The 18,519-nt window shown below is 37.2% G+C and overlaps 1 protein-coding gene and 1 pseudogene across 5 annotated transcripts; both read right to left on the bottom strand.

Annotated features, from left to right (window-relative positions):
- Positions 1-6,647: 6,647 nt before the first annotated feature.
- LOC129900168 (uncharacterized) lies at positions 6,648-7,587 on the bottom strand (annotated as a pseudogene).
- On the bottom strand, positions 7,292-16,818 carry LOC129899194 (uncharacterized). Of its 5 annotated transcripts, none has more exons than XR_008769486.1 (12): positions 16,786-16,818; positions 16,410-16,656; positions 14,815-15,019; positions 14,421-14,511; positions 14,188-14,333; positions 13,608-13,655; positions 13,209-13,452; positions 13,005-13,109; positions 12,736-12,918; positions 12,445-12,649; positions 8,042-8,133; positions 7,292-7,961 (listed from the first exon to the last, which is right to left on the bottom strand). XR_008769486.1 is itself a non-coding variant. In XM_055974054.1 (11 exons), exons 2-11 carry the CDS (start codon positions 16,627-16,629, stop codon positions 8,698-8,700), a joined length of 1,554 nt encoding a protein of 517 aa, XP_055830029.1. In that variant the 5' UTR covers positions 16,630-16,656; positions 16,786-16,818; the 3' UTR covers positions 8,240-8,697. The 5 variants fall into 5 exon arrangements, 3 of the variants coding, with proteins under 3 accessions (XP_055830029.1, XP_055830027.1, XP_055830028.1); XR_008769487.1 differs by having other exon boundaries at positions 7,292-7,705; XM_055974054.1 differs by lacking the exons at positions 7,292-7,961; positions 8,042-8,133 and adding an exon at positions 8,240-8,804.
- Between the last annotated feature and the right edge of the window lie 1,701 nt (positions 16,819-18,519).

Below are 18,519 nucleotides of genomic sequence, written 5' to 3'. Positions count from 1 at the left end.
ATCGTATTACGGGTCAAGGAGGCATCAAATTCAAATTCCGTTGATTCCATTGAGTCTAGAACGTTGAATTTAATAGGGTTGCATATATGATATGTGTATACGGGGTTCCGAACCAAGTTTGCTAAAGAGAACCTTCGCTTAAGCGAGACTTATCGCTTAAGTGAAGGGACTCACTTAGTCGAGAACCTCCATTAAAACGAAGGTCCAGTCGCTTAAGCGACATCTGAAGGGGTTTAGACGAGGTTTAAGGTATTTTCACAATTTTTAACATTCCAAGCTCGGTTTAGACGATTTCTTAGAGATTTTTCACGACAAAACCATTGGGTAATGTATTTATAACACTTTTCCTTAAATTCCATTGAATAATTTCGTATTTTAACTTCGAATTGTGGATTTCAAATTGGAGATTTTGGATTTTCTTGAACATGAACTTTTGAAGGAGAAATGGGGATTTTGAACTCATTTTAACCTCATTTTTGAAATGGTTTTCACCACTAGATTCCTGATTACTTAAGGAAATAATCAGATTCCGAGTTTGATTTTCGATATGGGATTTTTGACCATTTTACCCTTTTCACCCAAATTGCTTGATTTTAGTGTCAATAGTTTCGAAATGTGATTGTGAGTCTATATTTGATTAGATTGTGGTGATATGGAGTATCATCCGAGGTTAAAAGCTTTGAATTGGGATTGTTCGTGACTTTTGGCTAAGACAAGTGGAATTCTAACATTTGTTAAGTATGTTGAACCTTGTATTTTCCTATGTGAGGGGATTAGGGTGTGTTGGGTCCTTAGATTGAATTGAATTATATGAGTTGAAGTGTGATAGTAGAATCTGAATAGGGGTAATTGTCTAAGTGTTGTGAATTACGAGGCATTGATCTATTATGTGATTGTGGAATATATGACATCTTATGTGAATATTTATCCTGTTTCACTCATTACTTTTGTGTATGTTCTATCTGTGACGGCTGAGAAATGATGTGAGTGAGGTACTAGATATTGGGATCGAGGTTTCTACCGGTCGAGGTGATTTGCCGAGGTTTCTTCTGGCGGCCAAGGTCTTTTCCGGTGGATATTATGGTCGAGGTCTCTTCCGGCAGATATTGGCCGAGGTCTTTTCCGGTGGATACATGGTCTATGTGAGGCCCCCATGAGTTCCAATCTGTGGTGATCAGCAGATGTGTATCGTAGGACAGACATGCATCACGATTATCTGACATTGTATTTGCATCTATATCAACCTGTGATTGATTATGATTAGAGGAAGCGGTGCCATTGTGAGTGTTACTCGAGGGATCTGTAGTTGCTGGGAAGATGGGAAGTTGTTTCCCATTTCTAGGCTTTGGGTTAGAAGTGTTGTTTCCTACAGGAGTTAGAAGTTGCCTCTGTTCATTAGTACTAATAGTAATTGAGGGCTTTGTTGATGCGATGGCCATGGTCACTTCAACTGAACCAGTGTGATAATTATTTTCTTCAAAGTATGAGAAGCTTTGGTAGGGAAAGGTTTCAGGATGCGCTACCATTGAAGCCTCTTTGGTAGGAGAGAGAGGGGATGGCCCTTCCACTTCATTAATTGGGGATTTCCCCCGAGATTTACCAAATCCATTTTTTTGTTAAGTAGATTCAGTAATTAATTCAGCCAGATTGGGGTAGGAGCCATTTATTGGGAGTTGGTTATGATGTTGGGAGGGTGAGGGAGTTAATGATCCGGCCCCATTGGTGATTTTTTTTCTTTTTTTTAATAGAAGTGAAGTTTAATCGACCATCTCCAGGTGGTGTAAGAGATGGGGCATGAGCCATTTACTGGGAGTGTGTTGGGATGTTGGGAGGGCGAGGGAATTAATGGTCCGGGCCCATTGGAGAATTTTCTTTTTTTTTCGTCTTTTTTTAATAAAAGTGAAGTTTAACCGACCATCTTCTACATGGACATCATATTGATGTTGCGCGCTTTTTGGGTCTGCCTTAGTATCTCCATCTATATCTAGGTTCCCAATCCCTCTATCGCGTGATCCATCCCTTCGTTGATTATTTGGGCTAGGAAGGCTGGGTGCCGAAGTAGTAGAGAGACTTTTTTCCTTTTGATATTCACATGTAAGGTGATACATATGTTTTTCAGTGATAGCTCAACCCACAACATGGGGAAGTGATTTGGAGGAAGTGGTGCCATTGTGAGTGTTCTTTTAGGGATCTGTGGTTGCTGGGAATATGGGAAGTTGTTTCCCATTTTTGGGCTTTAGGGTAGGAGTGATGTTTCTACAAGAGTTAGAAGTTGCTTTTGTTCACTACTTCTAATTGTAATTGAGGGATTTGTTTATGGGACGACCATGGTCACTTCAACTAAAATGGCGCGATGATTATTTTCCTCCGAGTATGAGAAGCTTTGGTAGGGAGAGGGGCTAGGACGCGCTACCATTGAAGCCTCTTTGGGAGGAGAGAGGGGATGACCCTTCCACTTCATTAATTGGAGATTTGCCAAATCCATTTTTTTAGTAGATTCACTAACTAATTCTGCCGGATTGGGGTAGGAGCCATCTATTGGGAGTTGGCTGGGATGTTGGGAGGTGAGGGAGTTAATGCTCTGGCCCCATTGGTGAATTTTCTTTTTATTACTTTTTTCATGTTTTTTAATCAAAGTGAAGTTTAACCGGCCATCTCCCGGTGGTGTAGGAGATGGGGTAGGAGTCATTTATTGGGAGTTGGTTGGGATGTTGGGAGGGTGAGGGAGTTAATGGTCCGGGCCCATTGGTGAATTTTCTTTTTTCTTTTTTTTAATAGAAGTGAAGTTTAACAGTCCATCTCCTGCATGGACATCATTTTGATGTTTCTCGCTTGTTGGGTCTGCCTTAGTGATTCCATCCATATCTAGGTTCCCAGTCCCTCTATCGCGTGGTTCATCACTTTCTTGATTTTTTGGGTCGGGAAGGCTGGGTGCCGAAGTAGCAGAGAGACTTATCTCCCTCTGATATTCACATATAAGGTGATGCATCTTTCTTGCAGAGCTAGCTCCAACCACGACTGGAGGAAGCGGTGCCGTTATGAGTGTTATCGAAGGGATCTGTGGTTGCTGGGAAGATGGGAAGTTGTTTGCCATTTCTGAGCTTTAGGTTAGGAGTGTTGTTTCCTACAGGAGTTAAAAGCTACCTCTGTTCATTACTACTAATAGTAATTGAGGGCGTGATGATTATTTTCCTCAGAGTATAAGAAGCTTTGGTAGGGAGAGAGGTTAGGACGTGCGACCATTGAAGCCGTTTTGGGAGGAGAGAGAGGGGATGACCCTTCCACTTCATTAATTGGGGATTTCCCCCGAGATTAGATAAATCCATTTTTTTGTTGAGTAGATTCAGTAATTAATTCAGCTGGACTGAGATAGGAGCCATTTATTGGGAGTTGGTTGGGATTTTGGGACGGTGCGGGAGTTACTGGTCCGGGCTCAATGGTGAATTATCTTTTTTCTTGTTTTTGAATTTTTTTTTAATAGAAGTGAAGTTTAACGGGTCATCTCCAGGTGGTGTATAGGAGATGGGGTAGGAGCCATTTATTGGAAGTTGGCTGGGATGTTGGGAGAGTGAGGGAGTTAGTGCTCCGGGCCTATTGGTGAATTTTAGCTCAAGAGGCTCAATAGTGAGACCAAATCCAAAAGGAAACAAAGGATCGTAATGTGGATCACCAACATTCATGCGAAGCTTATCAACTGACTTGAACCAAGTGCGCGTGAGTTTGCCAGTGAATCCATAGTCACCAAACAGAACATCAGCAACACCTTGTCCTTCAATTCCCGGAAGCCAAGCAACCACGAGGGCATCTATATTTGCAAGATATGGCTCCATCACAACTGTACGCCCAGAAATGACAACTAACACACACTTCACAACCCCACAGACATCGGATATGATGCTCGTACCAGGGTCAGCTATTGTAAGGTTTGCACTATCACCAAACATCTCTGCGTAGGGTATCTCACCCACGACAACAATGGCATAGGAGAAGTGGTTGGACTTGACAAAGTTTACGTCTGGATTATCCTGGTAGACCACTTGTGTAGGTGGATGGACTGTTTTTTCACAGCATTTAAAATGGTAGTTCCTGTATTTGTATCTCTCTCTCTCTCTCTCTCTATATATATATATATATATATATATGTATGTATGTATGTATGAGAGCTTGTTCAGTCTGATGCTACAAGAAATGATAATTCTAATTTACAATTTTTGACGATCATCGAGCATGATCTCTAAAATAAATTCAAATGTCGCATTAATCTTTACGTGCACAGTTTTGTAGATCATTCTTCAAACAGTGCATAAGTTACAACTGTTCTGGAAACCAGAAAGATATGGTCTAACGTTTATAGAAGTAGCCAGGCAATATCCAACTATCCAAGACTGATGCTACCAAAGCCTATTTCATTCACCTTCCCAGTTTACTCCATTCCGAGCTACTTTATACTTTGCTAATGAAAAAGCTTCACTATCAGATCTCTTGCTCTCTTTCAGTATATAGAAGGATGTTCCTTTATCTGATGCACTTCTTTTGGTACCTTCTTGGTAACTTACAAAAAAAAATCTCTACCTTTTCATCAAAAAAATAGAAGACGAGTCTATGTTATGATACTCTTGATGTCACCCTTGGGTAAACTCTCACACTGTCACCCATTTTTAACCAATACTTTAAACGCGTCTTTAACTAATTCCACTAAAAAAGATGGTGCTAAGATTCAATAGCCCTACTGAATTAGAGTCCAAGTTGTTCTGTTATCACTTTGGCTGAAGCCACATGTATGTGTCTTACCAAAATCTAAGGTGTTGAAGCCAAATCTATGATAAATTTTACAAGAAAATGAGTGAATAAATAATTTGACCATCAAAGTAATAAATTCAAAAAATATTTTTAAAAAAATTAAAAATTAAAAAAAATTAATCTTTCCACTCCCGTTAGACCAAAACGGTATTTCTGGGTCATTTGTGACGGTAGGGGTATATGTTCAAACAACTTTAATTTTGTATTTCCAATATACCCGAATGTGCAGTTAGCCATGTTTCCTTCCATTTTTCTTCAATATTTCGCATGCAGCACATGATTTAAATGTTAAGATTGCCGACATTATTAGTTATGGTTGCAATTTACAAATATCTCATGTCTAGCTAGAAGTAAGAAGCTTCTACTTTTTCTCTATGAAACAGTAGTCTATTTGCTTTTTTAGCGGCATATGTATCATGCAAGAAGTTATAATCGAATGAAAGTAACAACGAAAAATCACTCCCCATAAAGGATTTAAGAGTGAGAAAAATAGAGAATAGAATGGAGAAATTAAAGCTTTAATTTTGCCAAGAGATAGAAAGGTAAAGGTACAAGATTAAAACAAAAAGGTTGGTCCATTACTTCATTAAGAAGTTGATTTTAAAACCTTTTGACAGTACATATAAATATGAGTGATACACAAAGGCCATAATGACTATATCTTCCTGCAAGAACTATTTTGTTGCATAAACTCTTCATGAGTGACGGATAACACACACGCAAATTCTTGTCGTAAAAGTAGAAGACCGGCTGAGAGAGACTTCGAATACAAAAACAACCAAAATTAGGAATTGTAAAAAAAAAAGAGAGAGATGGCTATTTAATGGTCCTTGAAAGTGGGCTCTGAAAAAAATAAATGATGGAAGAGTAAAAGTTGGAGTAACTGCTTACTGGAATAAACAAGAGGAAGATGATAACTTCTTTAATGGGAGTATGTTTACAGAAAGAGAAGAAGAAGAGGGAGAGAAAAATAGAGAGGGAAAAAAAGATCTAAATATTTTGAGCTTCACATATCACTGTTACATTGCCTCTCTTACTTACTAATACACATCTACTCATCTATATATATACAAATCACTTGAAAAACACTCACAACTAATAGAAGTGAAGTTTAACCGACCATCTCCTGCATGGATATCATATTGATGTTGCCCTCTTGTTGGGTCTGCCTTAGTGTCTCCATCCATATCTGGGTTCCTAGTCCCTCTATCGCGTGGTTCGTCCCTTCCTTGATTATTTGGGCTAGGAAGGCTAGGTGCCGAAGTAGCAGAGAGACTTGTCTCCCTCCGATATTCACCTATAAGGTGATGCATCTGTCTTGCAGAGCTAGCTCCAACCACGACTGGAGAAAGCGGTGCCATTGTGAGTGTTATCGAAGGGATCTGAGGTTGCTGGGAAAATGGGAAGTTGTTTGCCATTTCTGGGCTGTAGGTTAGGAGTGTTGTTTCCTACAGGAGTTAGAAGTTGCCTTTGTTCATTACTACTAATAGTAATTGAGGGCTTTGTTGATGCGATGGCCATGGTCACTTCAACTGAACCGGAGTGATGATTATTTTCCTCAGAGTATGAGAAGCTTTGGTAAGGAGAGAGGTTAGGACGCGCTACCATTGAAGCCATTTTAGGAGGAGAGAGGGAATGACCCTTCCACTTCATTAATTGGGGATTTCCCCTGGGATTAGACAAATCTATTTTTTTATTGAGTAGATTCAGTAATTAATTCAGCCGGATTGGGATAGGAGCCATTTATTGGGAGTTGGTTGGGATGTTGGGAGGGTGCGGGAGTTAATGGTCCGAACCCATTCGTGAATTTTTTTTTTTTTTTTTTAATAGAAGTGAAGTTTAACCGATCATCTCCAGGTGGTGTAGGAGCCATTTATTGGGAGTTTGTAGGGATATTGGAAGACTGAGGGAGTTAATGGTCCGGGCCCATTGGTGAATTTTAGCTCAAGAGGCTCAGTAATGAGACCAAATCCAAAAGGAAACAAAGGATCATAATGTGGATCACCAACATTCATGGGAAGCTTATCAACTGACTTGAACCAAGTGCGCATGAGTTTGCTTGTGAATCCATAGTCATCAAACAGAACATCGGCAACACCTTGGCCTTCACTTGTCTATATTTGCAAGATACTGCTCCATCACAACTGGACGCCCAGAAATGACAACTACCACACACTGCACAACCCCACAGACGTTGGATATGGTGCTCAGACCAGGTTCAGCTATTGTAAGGTTTGCACTATCGCCAGACATCTCTGCGTAGGCTGTCTCACCCATGACAACAATGGCATAGGAGAAGTGGTTAGACTTAACAAAGTTTACGTCTGGATTGTCCTGGTAGACCACTTGTGTAGATGGATGGACTGTGTTTTTCACAGCATTTAAAATGGTAGTTCCTGTATTTGTCCATATATATATATGAGAGCTTGTTCAGTCTGATGCTACAAGAAATGATAATTCTAATTTACAATTTTTGACGATCATCGAGCATGATCTCTAAAATAAATTCAAAAGTCGCATTAATCTTTACGTGCACAGCGGATCTGTAGATCATTCTTCAAACAGTGCACAAGTTGCAGCTGTTCTGGAAACCAGAAAGATATGGTCTAAAGTTTATAACACTAGTTCATGATCAAGAGTAGCGGCTAACTTTGCTAGATAATCCGCCACTTTATTAGCTTCTCTATAACAGTGTGAGAAGGTAATATCTGCTCCATCAATCAAGCCCACAGTTTCATCCACAAAAGTCTTCAAATTCAGGTTGTTGGTCTTCTTCTTCTTCGGCATATTCACTATAATCAAAGCGTTTTTTTATCTCAATTGTGCACAACCTGTGATTGTTGTCTTTGATCCATTGGCCTACATATTGAGCAGCCAGAGCCTCTGCTATATTATGATTTTGGCACTGTCCAGGAATAGTAAAAGCGGAAATAAAATCCCCATTGCAGTCTCTGGCTATCCCCCCAATCCCTGCATTGTCATTATGATCTGTGTATCTCCCATCGGTATTAATATTATTGATACTTCCTTGGTTTGGCATTGTCCAAAGGATCACACTGCTAATTGTATTATCCTCATGACAATACAAGTAGGAATGCAATCAAGAATTGTGAGATCCATAATAGGAGGTTTAAGATTGAAAATATGTTCAAAGTGTTTTACTGCAGACGAACACACAGACCAATGATGAAAGATATCAAATAAAGAATATATAGATTGCATATGATGTGATGGTACTCACTGCGATGCACCGTGCAAAAGTGTAAGGGATTCCTGTGGTTCTTCCCTCAGAGGGTAGTTGCAGCCCCAATCCGCTTCACAAGTTGTAGGTCTCTATTACAAAGTTGAGATAATTCCAAGAATCAGCAAATGAGATGAAAGAACTTCAAGAAAAAGTAGTAAAATAACCAATTAAATTGTTAAATCTCTTATATATCAACAAAATATCTCTTATTTGAGTGTGATCTTTCCAAATTCCCTGAGAATAACACTTACGGCATAATAAATTTTCAGCCAGACTCTTGAAGCCACGCTTCCAATCTCATCCCGATCAGTAAAGATAGATAGGGGATGTCTAAGCATCACCCCCATTTCTGTCAGCAAAATTGATCAAAGGTTTAAAGAAAGATTTCCAACACAGGATCTAATTTCAATTCTCCCCAAGAGTGTGCTGGTTTCAAATACTCATCCTCTCGAAACTACTCCTGATGAGAGACTCGGAAATTTTCTAAATCAACATGTCAGCCCCTCCCCCCACATATATGCAATGTGATCTAAGGAATCCACAGGCATAGAACCAAAATGAGAAAAGAACAAACTTTCAAGCCATATTGTGTCCAAATATTCAAGTCTAGACTATATATCACAATCGCTAATCAATGTATGTTACTTTGAATTTCACATTTGTATAAACATTTCAAAATCTGCGAAGAATGCTGTGGAAATGGCACACTTCCTCCACCACTCAGTACACTCCCGGCCACAATCAGAATATTCACACTTCACTAAAACCATAGAAAAATAGCTTTTCATTCAACCACCACGACAAAGGTAAATCTAAAAGCTTAACAACACCTTGTGCAGCAATTAGTACAAACTTTATATACATATACATTACATCAACTACATCTTAGTTGGTTTTGTGGATTACTAATGCTAACTTTAATGAGAAATGGGTGTTGATCATTTCTGTAAATGTTAACTTTATTGATGTAACGTTTACTTCATACAAACGTACTTATGTAATATATGAACAAAGATGGCTTTGTTTATTCGTCTATTCCATCATGTTTGAAAAATTGGTTTCGAGGAAAGCTTAAATCACTAAAGTTTTCCATATATATACGTATATTTTGTATTTTTGACTTGTTTACTCAAAGGGATAATATACAAGTGCCCTCCTCAACTATAACCGAAATCGCCAGGACACACCTTAACTATACATGATCCTATTACCCCCTAAATTATTTTAAAGTGTAATAAACACACCCTTTAGTGCTGGAGTGGCACAAAGAGTTTGTTCACTCTCTTGGAGGCATGTGAGAGACAAAAAAAATAATATTAAAATTTGATTAATTTGGACACATGTCCATTTTCATTATTAAATAATACACATAAGTAGTTAACATTAAAACTTAAGTTGATATCTTTTTAATTAAAATTTCTTTTTTTTCATTTTGAAATATAACCCAATTTTATCATTTTTAGAAATATAAATATTTTTTTCACAACATATTTAAAACAACCTAAAATATCTCAACAACCTAACTAAAACATGATCTGTATATTTGCCATTCACTTCATCTTTCCCAAATAATTTTTGAATGAGAACTATTGTATTTCATAACCCAAATTCGATCAACAAAAGGACCCCAATGTTCAATTTTTCTCGAATTGGAATTTCAATTTTGGGGTAACTTCTTTGATAGAGATTTTAGATCAAGTTTTATGAGATTTATTTTTTACATTTTTTGTTAGGTCACAATTTTAGTTGGATACAAGAGATCCAACATTTTAAATTCAAATTGAATAGCTTGAGTTTTTGACCATTTGAGTGATATTTTGTGGTAGATTTGGAGATAGGTGATAAAATATATTATTTCGGTGGTGGTGAATGAATGAATTTGGAGGTGGGTTACAATTTTCATGTGGTTTCTATAAGTTTTAATGGTGAAAATAGTGGGTTTAGTGGTTATGGTGGGTGTAGTGATAGTAATGGAGGGGGAGGAATTAAATGACATGGATTTTTTGATTTTTTTTTAGATCTGTCGATTTAGTGATGTGGCGCTGACGTAAGGATGATGTGGAGGCGAGTGTAAAGCACCTCCCTTCATGTGAGTGATTATATAAGTTTTAGAGTGTTTATTGCACTTTAAAATAATTCAGGAGGGGTAATAGGACACATGTATAGTTAAGTTCCGTCCTAGCGAATTCGGTTATAGTTGAGGGGGTAGTTGTGTATTATCCCTTTACTCAATTAACTTCTTGATTCTGTTGGGTTTTTTAAAATAGGAGGCAACAAAAAAGAAGTTAAAATGACTCTCAATGGATTGAAATGACTTTCAATAATTTTATTAGTCATTGAGGGGCTTTAAATAACCAACATATTTGAAATTTAGAACAACCTAAAATATCTCAACAACCTAACTAAAATTCAAAATTAAAATTTATCTTAAACTAAACAACTTATTTTACGAAAAACTAGTGCATAACTAAAAGCAAATTCAACAGATTCATGTAAAATAAATGCAGAGAACTTCAAATCTTGGAGTACTTTGTACAGTACTACATATAAGATCAATCGAAATTGTTGGGTGCTACAGAAAGAGCATGTCCTTTTTTTAAAGACACATCAACTAAATAGAATTGAAATAAGAACTAGGAAATACATATCATCATTGTCATTGTCTTCTCAGATCTAGAAGCAATAGGTTCTTGCTTACTTGCTTATTGTATTAATCCCAAGGGAGGGATTTGGTAGGGGGTGCGGAGTTAGTAGATCATAGTGTGGATTATCAATAAATTCATTATCGATAAATTCATTAGGGGATTTCCCATGTATTCAGTATACTTTATAAAAAAGTGAATGAGTCTACATAGTTTTCAATATGTTTAATACTAATACTGGTTAGTATTATTATATTGATTTGCTAATTATTATTTAACTTCCTCATACTCCACTTTATGAGATTTTACTATGTATGCTGTGTAGTATTATTATATTGATTTGCTAATTATTATTTAACTTCCTCATACTCCATTTTGTGAGATTTTACTATGTATGCCGTGTAGTATTAGTATATTGATTTGCTAATTATACCTTTTTATTTCTTTTTACAAGTTGCATGAAGAAATATAGGGGAAAAAACATTTTGCATTATTGATCTTGTAAAAGGCTTATTGTAGTTTTTAGGGTATGTTAGCTCCAATGAAAATGTTTTTCAAAGATATCCTTTCTATTTTGGTTTCAACTTGTAGTTACTATACCTTTCTTAGGCTTACTTCAATATTCATTGAAGTTTGTTGCAACAAAACTCATTTTTGGGACAAAATTTGACCAAACTAGCATTAAGACCCACCCCATTTGTAGAAATTTTAAGCATTGTATTTTCTAAAACCTTGTTGTTTCTTTGGGAAATTATATTTCGTCCTTTGATATATCTTTTTTCTCAAGTACTCTCAAATTTAAAGAGACATGACCACCCTACAAATACTTTTGTAGCAGTAACAACCCATCAAAATCGTAATTAATAGCAATTAATAATAATAATAATATATATTCAAAGGGAAGCCCTCAATACAATTTTCTTGCCTTCTGCTCTTTCTTCCAGTTTTATTAATGATAAAAACTTACTAGCTTTTCTTGCAAGTACACTATAGTATCAATACTGTCTATTAATTCATCTTCACTGGCTGAGTTGTGAGTCCAAATCCAAAGGGAAAGAGGGGATTGTAGTGGTCATCACCTACGTTCATAGGAAGCTGGTCAACTGACTTGAACCAAGTCCAAGCAAGTTTACCAGTGAAACCATAGTCACCAAATAAAGCATCTGCAACACCTTGGCCTTCAGTCCCCGGAAGCCAAGCAGCGATGAGTGCATCTATTTTATCGACGTAAGGTTCTAGCACGACTGGACGACCAGAGATGACAACTACAACACATTTCACAGCCCCACAGACATTGTTAACAGTGCTAGGACCAGGTTCTGGTATTGTAAGATTTGAGCTGTCACCATGCCACTCTGCATATGTGAATTCACCTACTACAACAATGGCATAGTCGAATTCGTTTGACTTCATAAAGTTTGCATCAGGATTCTGCTGGTACACTACTTGCGTGGACGGATCTACAGTTTTCTTGATAGCGCTTAAAATGGTGGTTCCTGCCAAATGTAGAATAATGCTACATTTGAGTTGTCATATTATCAGGTCCAACAATTATCAGTTTAACTTCTATTTATTGTCATGTAAAAGAATTGTCATATTATCAGGTCCAACAATTAATCTCCCACGAAAAAATGGAATTAGTAAAACCTGAAAAGGCATGTTTCTGCTATCTAGAGAAATAGCAGATTCCTTACCAAAAGAGGGCCCAAAAATGTCACTTGTGGTGAAGTGGAAACTATAGGACATGAGAAGACATACCAACTATTAAATCATTGCCTGCGACGCCCTGCCAATGTATTGTCCAGCCTCCACATTGGTAACCCAAATTGTCAGCATGAGTTCCAGCTACAAGTATCTTTGGTGCTTTCTTTGGAATGGGAAGTAATGGACGACTAGTGCTCTTGCCATTCTTCAAAAGGACAAGTGATTTCCTTACTGCTTCCCTTGCCAACTCTCGATGCTCCTGCAGAGAGGCGTTGAAGCATCATAGATCACACATAACAGACCTAGATCCCAAGAATTGAAACAGTTTCTGAATATCAAAGTTACCTGGCTACCAAGTTGGTTTACCAAGCTTAGGTCAGCCAGTGGGTTCTCAAAGAGACCCATGGTAAACTTAACTCTCAATATCCGCTTTACAGCATCATCAATTCTGCTCATGGGAATGATATTATCTTTCACTAGTCGAGTCAGATTACCAATAAATTCTGCATAATTCACTGGAATCATAACCTGCAGCATAGATGAAACAATCGTATAGAGTAACTAAAACTATCATGTTGATAAAAATGATTCGAGATCAAACATAACAAACCAACCATGTCAATTCCTGCTAAAATTCCAGCTAATACTGAATAAGTGTAATTAGCATGAGGTGGGCTTGTAATCCGGTCAATGCCTTCCGAATCAGAAATGATGAAACCCTGAAAAAGATGCAAGGCCAAAATAGGTGTTATACATGGATATATCCTTACTTGACCTTAACTTACTGATTCTGAATGAGTCGAGCTAATCATTCTTACCCTGAAGTTGAGCTGGTTCTTTAGGTAGCCAGTGACAAGTTTTCGGTTAGCGTGCATCTTTTCCCCATTCAAGCTCGAGTAAGACACCATCACCGTTGAAACACCCTTTATGATGGAATCAATATATGCAGGCATGTGGATGCCATGTAATGTAGTTGAGTTTATTACAGTGTTATTTTCATCGATTCCCCTCAGTGTGCCTCCATCTCCCACATAATGCTTGGCGCAGGCTGCTACCTTTGACCTTAACCAGTTTAAAGTGCAATCAAGCAAATGTTCCACAACAAAGGACAACAGAAATAGCAAAAAAAAAAGGGCAGTCCGGTGCACTAAAGCTCCCGCTATGCGCAGGGTCCGGGAAAGGGCCCGACCACAAGGCTCTATTGTACGCAGCCTTACCTTGCATTTCTGCCAGAGGCTGTTTCCAAGGCTTGAACCCGTGACCTCCTGGTCACATGGCAGCAACTTTACCAGTTACTCAAATAGAAAAATGTCTAGAATTATTCTAGTACCAAAAAACATTATCTTGAAAAATACTTTAACTCACTTTAACATAACTTAACAATACTTAAACCGTTCAATTATTTTTGATACAAAGATAAAGGTCACTGTCATGATAATTACTATATATACTTGACCATGATAGGACCAGTTATATGTTGTGGCCAACAAGTATTGGTCAATAGCATTGATTCTTAGATCATCAAATCCAAACTTGCCCAGTATGACAGAAAATTCCATGTGAAGTGAATAAATGACAGATTGATACTAATAAAGATCACTAAGTCCCACCAGTCTTGTTGCCTTCTCATAAAAAAAATTATGCTTATTAAGGAGTTTGTAACATAATCATCATTTGTTGTTTTGTTTTTGTTTTCTGATGAAGTGATCTTCATTTTCATTTCTAAGCATGCAACTGGTGTAAATCACTAATAGGAATAGGAAAGTAGTTGATGTGAAAATTGATAAAGATTCATACTTTCCTCCAACAAAGGGAACACCCTTGCTAAAATTAGCTGGCACATCTCCTTGTAAACCAGGAATTATCTCTGTCATGGCTCGCACAATTTTGACATCTTCACTGTAGCTTTCATAACAACGGCCCCACCTAGGATCTCTGCAAACCTACCATAATACAGTGATTCAGATAACAAAGAAATTGAAATGCAACTTTACCAAAAAGTTCATTCAAATAATATCATATCAACTTACTGCAATGCAGGGAGCAAAAGCATATGGGATTCCTGTAGCTCTAACTTCAAGTGCAGTTGCAGCACCAATCCGTTTGACAAGAGCAGGGTCCCTGCATTTAAGTTACAAACTTTTAACTCAAATAGGTGAAAGACAAGCATCAGGAGATTCATGAAGCATTAGGAGAAGTTGAAAATACATAGCAGGATTATTTTCTTTTTGGAACATAATTGACCTCCTGAGGATCATTTCTTGATCCTAAGGTATCAAATGATTGAAAAATGTGAAAACTACCTATCATGCATCTTTATTAATCAAATTTAGAAGATGAGCTCTCACTACATTCTTAAAGCACACAAAATTAGTACCTTCCGATAGTCAGAACAAAAATCAGATGCATAATTTATATACTTGCCTGGTGACACCAAGTCCAATATTGTGAGGAAAGATAGTAGCATTATAGACATTGTTGTGTCCATGAATTGCATCAATCCCATAAATCATTGGAATAGCAAGGCGGGTCGAAAGAGCATCCTTTTGAATCTTGTTTACCTTATTCACCCAATCCTCAGCAGAGGCCTTAGGTGCAGCAACATGCACTGGAACATTCAACACACTCCCTGCCAGAAGAATTTTTATAAAAGATGAATTCCAATATGCACTACAGTAAAAGGCAGAAAAATCCCCTTTTTCTTGTTTCCATAATATGCATACGTTACTACAAAAAAAAGATCCGCCATTTTCACGATAAAGCACCCTGATTTAGAATCACTCTTCTGTAAGCTGTATGAGATAACATATGTAATCAAATATACATCTAAAAACGTGATATTTCTAACAACAAATGAGCAAAGTTCTGGAATATCTGGTGAACATACGAGCATGTTTTAAAGACTGGTCATGTCAATCTAGAGATAAAATGAACTCCAATATGCAGGATAACAATGGATAAAGAAAATAGGCTACCCCCTTTCACATGTTCTCTTTAAATATCTTTTTTTCCCCTCAAAATAGGATTAAAAAGATAAAATCTTTTGGTATAACATAGGCTATTCCCAGTACATGAAGTATCTCGCGTTCACGTAGAGTTTTGGGTAGGGAAGCACCCCAAGGGAGTGTGACGTAGGTGTCCTACCCTGAAACAAGCATAAGTTGCTGAATCCATGTCTTGTGCATCCGGAGTTCACGCACGATCTGGGGAGTGGCCGCACCCAAGGGGGTGTGATGTAGGCAACCTACCTTGAGATAAGCCGTGACTAAATTTACGGTTCGAACCATGTGACGTAGGTCAGACATAAGCAACTTTAGTATTTCTATTCACGGTTCAAACCACTTGACGTATTTCACATATAAAAAACTTTATTGTCGATCCAAGGCTCCATTCATTTAAACGCTAATGTTATTACAAAAGATTCTATCATCCTAGGATCAATCACTTTGATTTAAATCAGTTTTCTGTAATCTGTATGACATTTATAATAAGCAGCTATACTCAATGTAATCCCACAAGCGGGGTATGGAGAGGTTAGGATGAACCAGTGTTATCAAAAGCAAAAAGCGCAAAAAAACTCTAAGGTCTGTTGGGGCTTTAAGCGCAAAGAGCAGATAAAGCGTGGACTTTAACAAAAAAAGGCGCAAGGGGAGAAAAAATACAAATGTATATGTTAGTCCAACACTAATAATTTATAAGCATGAATGACAAATTTATAAACAAAGAAATTGAAAAACAATTACAATAAAGTGAAATATCAATTGTTTAGTGGTGTCGACTCTTCAAAAGAGGTTCATTGGCGAGGAAAGTATGCCTTAGAACCTTGATGACGACACTGAAAGGCACGTTAAGTGAGGTGAGCGCTCAACACGTTTTGAGCCTCACTTTAGGGCTTAAGCGCGCCTTTGATAACATTGGGATGAACGCAAATCTTACTCGAACTTTTATTGGGTTGAGAGGTTGCTTCCGATTATAAACATAGTGATAAACAAATAAAGAATGAATTTTTCAAAACATACCAATGAAATATTGCTTCGTAACATTAGCTGAGGCTAATCTGTCATCAATCTGAGACATCTGACCAATCTTTTCCTCAAGAGTCATCCTTTTCATCAAGTCCTTAATTCTTGTAACCATTGGCTGTTTTGGGTCTTTGTATTTTAGGTACTCTGCTTCTGCAATCACTGCCCATAGGCAGAACAACACAAAACCCTTCATGGATATTGAAAATCTTCCCATTCTTTTTGTGCCTTCTTCTTGGACAATCTGGTAAAACTCACAAAAGAATAGCACACATTGAAGAGCATTACAAAAAAAAATGTGAACAAACAAGAAACAAGTTTGTTGAGAAGTATGAAAAAAGAAACAACTATAAACAAGAAATGGATAACTTACTTGTTGAGCTTCTACTTTGAAACAAGCAATTTTGTTGAGAATAGGCTAGAGTTGGTCAGAATATATACACATTACAAACACCATGCAAATTGAGTGAAAGAAGAAGCATGTTGCAGCTAAGCTCCATTCAAATAATCATAAATGATTAATTCCGTAAAAGAAATAGAAATTCCACACGATTGAATAATACTGAATGCGTACCTTGAAATTGGAAAATTTCGCACTCATGAATGTGAACTTCCCCTTACACTATTTCGTCAACCATACCTACAACAAATATGTACTCTTTTTTTTTGATTCCCATTGTCTTAAAAACATTAATTTATAGCCAAAAAGGACAAAAAAATACTTTGGACTATCACAAAAAATTAAACTAGTCTTTGGGATGGCTCAGTTAGTTTGGACTTTGGAAGGTGGTCATCTACACGAATAATTTGGAACCGATCTCTCTTTAATATTTTATGAGTCGAGTCGATCACATAGGACTTGTCTAGTGCGGTTTACATTCCGTATGTGATTTGCAGTCTATTACATAGTGAGAGGTTATCTGGTGCACACAAAGTGTTCATCCCATAGTGCTCATCCGAAGAATAAAGATTGTGCCAAAGATTATAGTGGCTACGGGTACTTGGTAGAGGCGAGTAAGGATTTCAATCTTATGATTTTTTTTGTTCTCCCACTCGGTTTCCGTTACCCGTATTGGAGCCTGACCATTCTGGTTCGCGTCGTGTAGGGGCCCATTCGTGGGAAACGCTTCCTACTAAGAATTTTTTCTCACCCAGGCTCGAACCCGAGACCTCTAGTTAAGGAACGAGAAACCAATTTTATGGGTTTCGAAATTACTACTTTAAGTGTGAATAACTGGGTTCTAAATTTAATATTGAAAAAAAAGCATGATATACGCCTAAACTTTACAATTTAAAACCGATATACTCCTTGTTCAAAAGTGGTTCACATATATCCTTTATTATTATAAAAGTGGCTCATATATACTCCATGTATGCGACTAAGTTTTAATGGTGGAAATAGTGGGTTTAGTGGTTATGGTGGGTGTAGTGATAGTAATGGAGGAGGAGGGATTAAATGACATAGATTTTTTGATTTTTTTAGATCTGTCGATTTAGTGATGTGGCACTGACGTAAGGATGATGTGGAGACGAGTGTAAAGCACCTCCCTTCATGTGAGTGATTATATAGGTTTTGGGGTGTGTTTATTACACTTTAAAATAATTCAGGAGGGGTAATAGGACTCATGTATAGTTAAGGTGTGTCCTAGCGATTTCATTTATAGTTGAGGGGTACTTGTGAATTATCTTTTTACTCAATTAACTTCTTGATTCTGTTGGGTTTTTTAAAAGATGAGGCACAAAAAAGAAGTTAAAATGACTCTCAATGGATTGAAATAATTTTCAATAATTTTATTAGTGAGGGGCTTTAAATAGCCAACATAAAACACATAATCAACATAATTTGAAATTTAAAACAACCTAAAATATCTCAACAACCTAACTAAAATTCAAAATTAAAATTTATCTTAAACTAAACAACTTATTTTACGAAAAACTAGTGCATAACTAAAAGCAAATTCAACAGATTCATGTAAAATAAATGCAGAGAACTTCAAATCTTGGAGTACTTTGTACAGTACTACATATAAGATCAATCGAAATTGTTGGGTGCTACAGAAAGAGCATGTCCTTTTTTTAAAGACACATCAACTAAATAGAATTGAAA

The sequence above is a fragment of the Solanum dulcamara genome, chromosome 8 (assembly GCF_947179165.1).
Source record: "Solanum dulcamara chromosome 8, daSolDulc1.2, whole genome shotgun sequence".
In the NCBI taxonomy this organism is placed as follows: domain Eukaryota; kingdom Viridiplantae; phylum Streptophyta; class Magnoliopsida; order Solanales; family Solanaceae; genus Solanum; species Solanum dulcamara.
This window is presented reverse-complemented; position numbering and strand designations above follow the sequence as displayed.

Excerpts from the sequence above, each read along its gene's own strand:
- LOC129899194 (XM_055974052.1), bottom strand. The coding sequence starts at position 16,629 with ATGGGAAGATTTTCAATATCCATGAAGGGTTTTGTGTTGTTCTGCCTA. Across the intron at positions 14,512-14,814 it reads ATTGGACTTGGTGTCACCAG|GGACCCTGCTCTTGTCAAAC; the intron begins GCAAGTATATAA and ends ACTTAAATGCAG. Across the intron at positions 12,183-12,444 it reads AGGCAATGATTTAATAGTTG|GAACCACCATTTTAAGCGCT; the intron begins GTATGTCTTCTC and ends TACATTTGGCAG.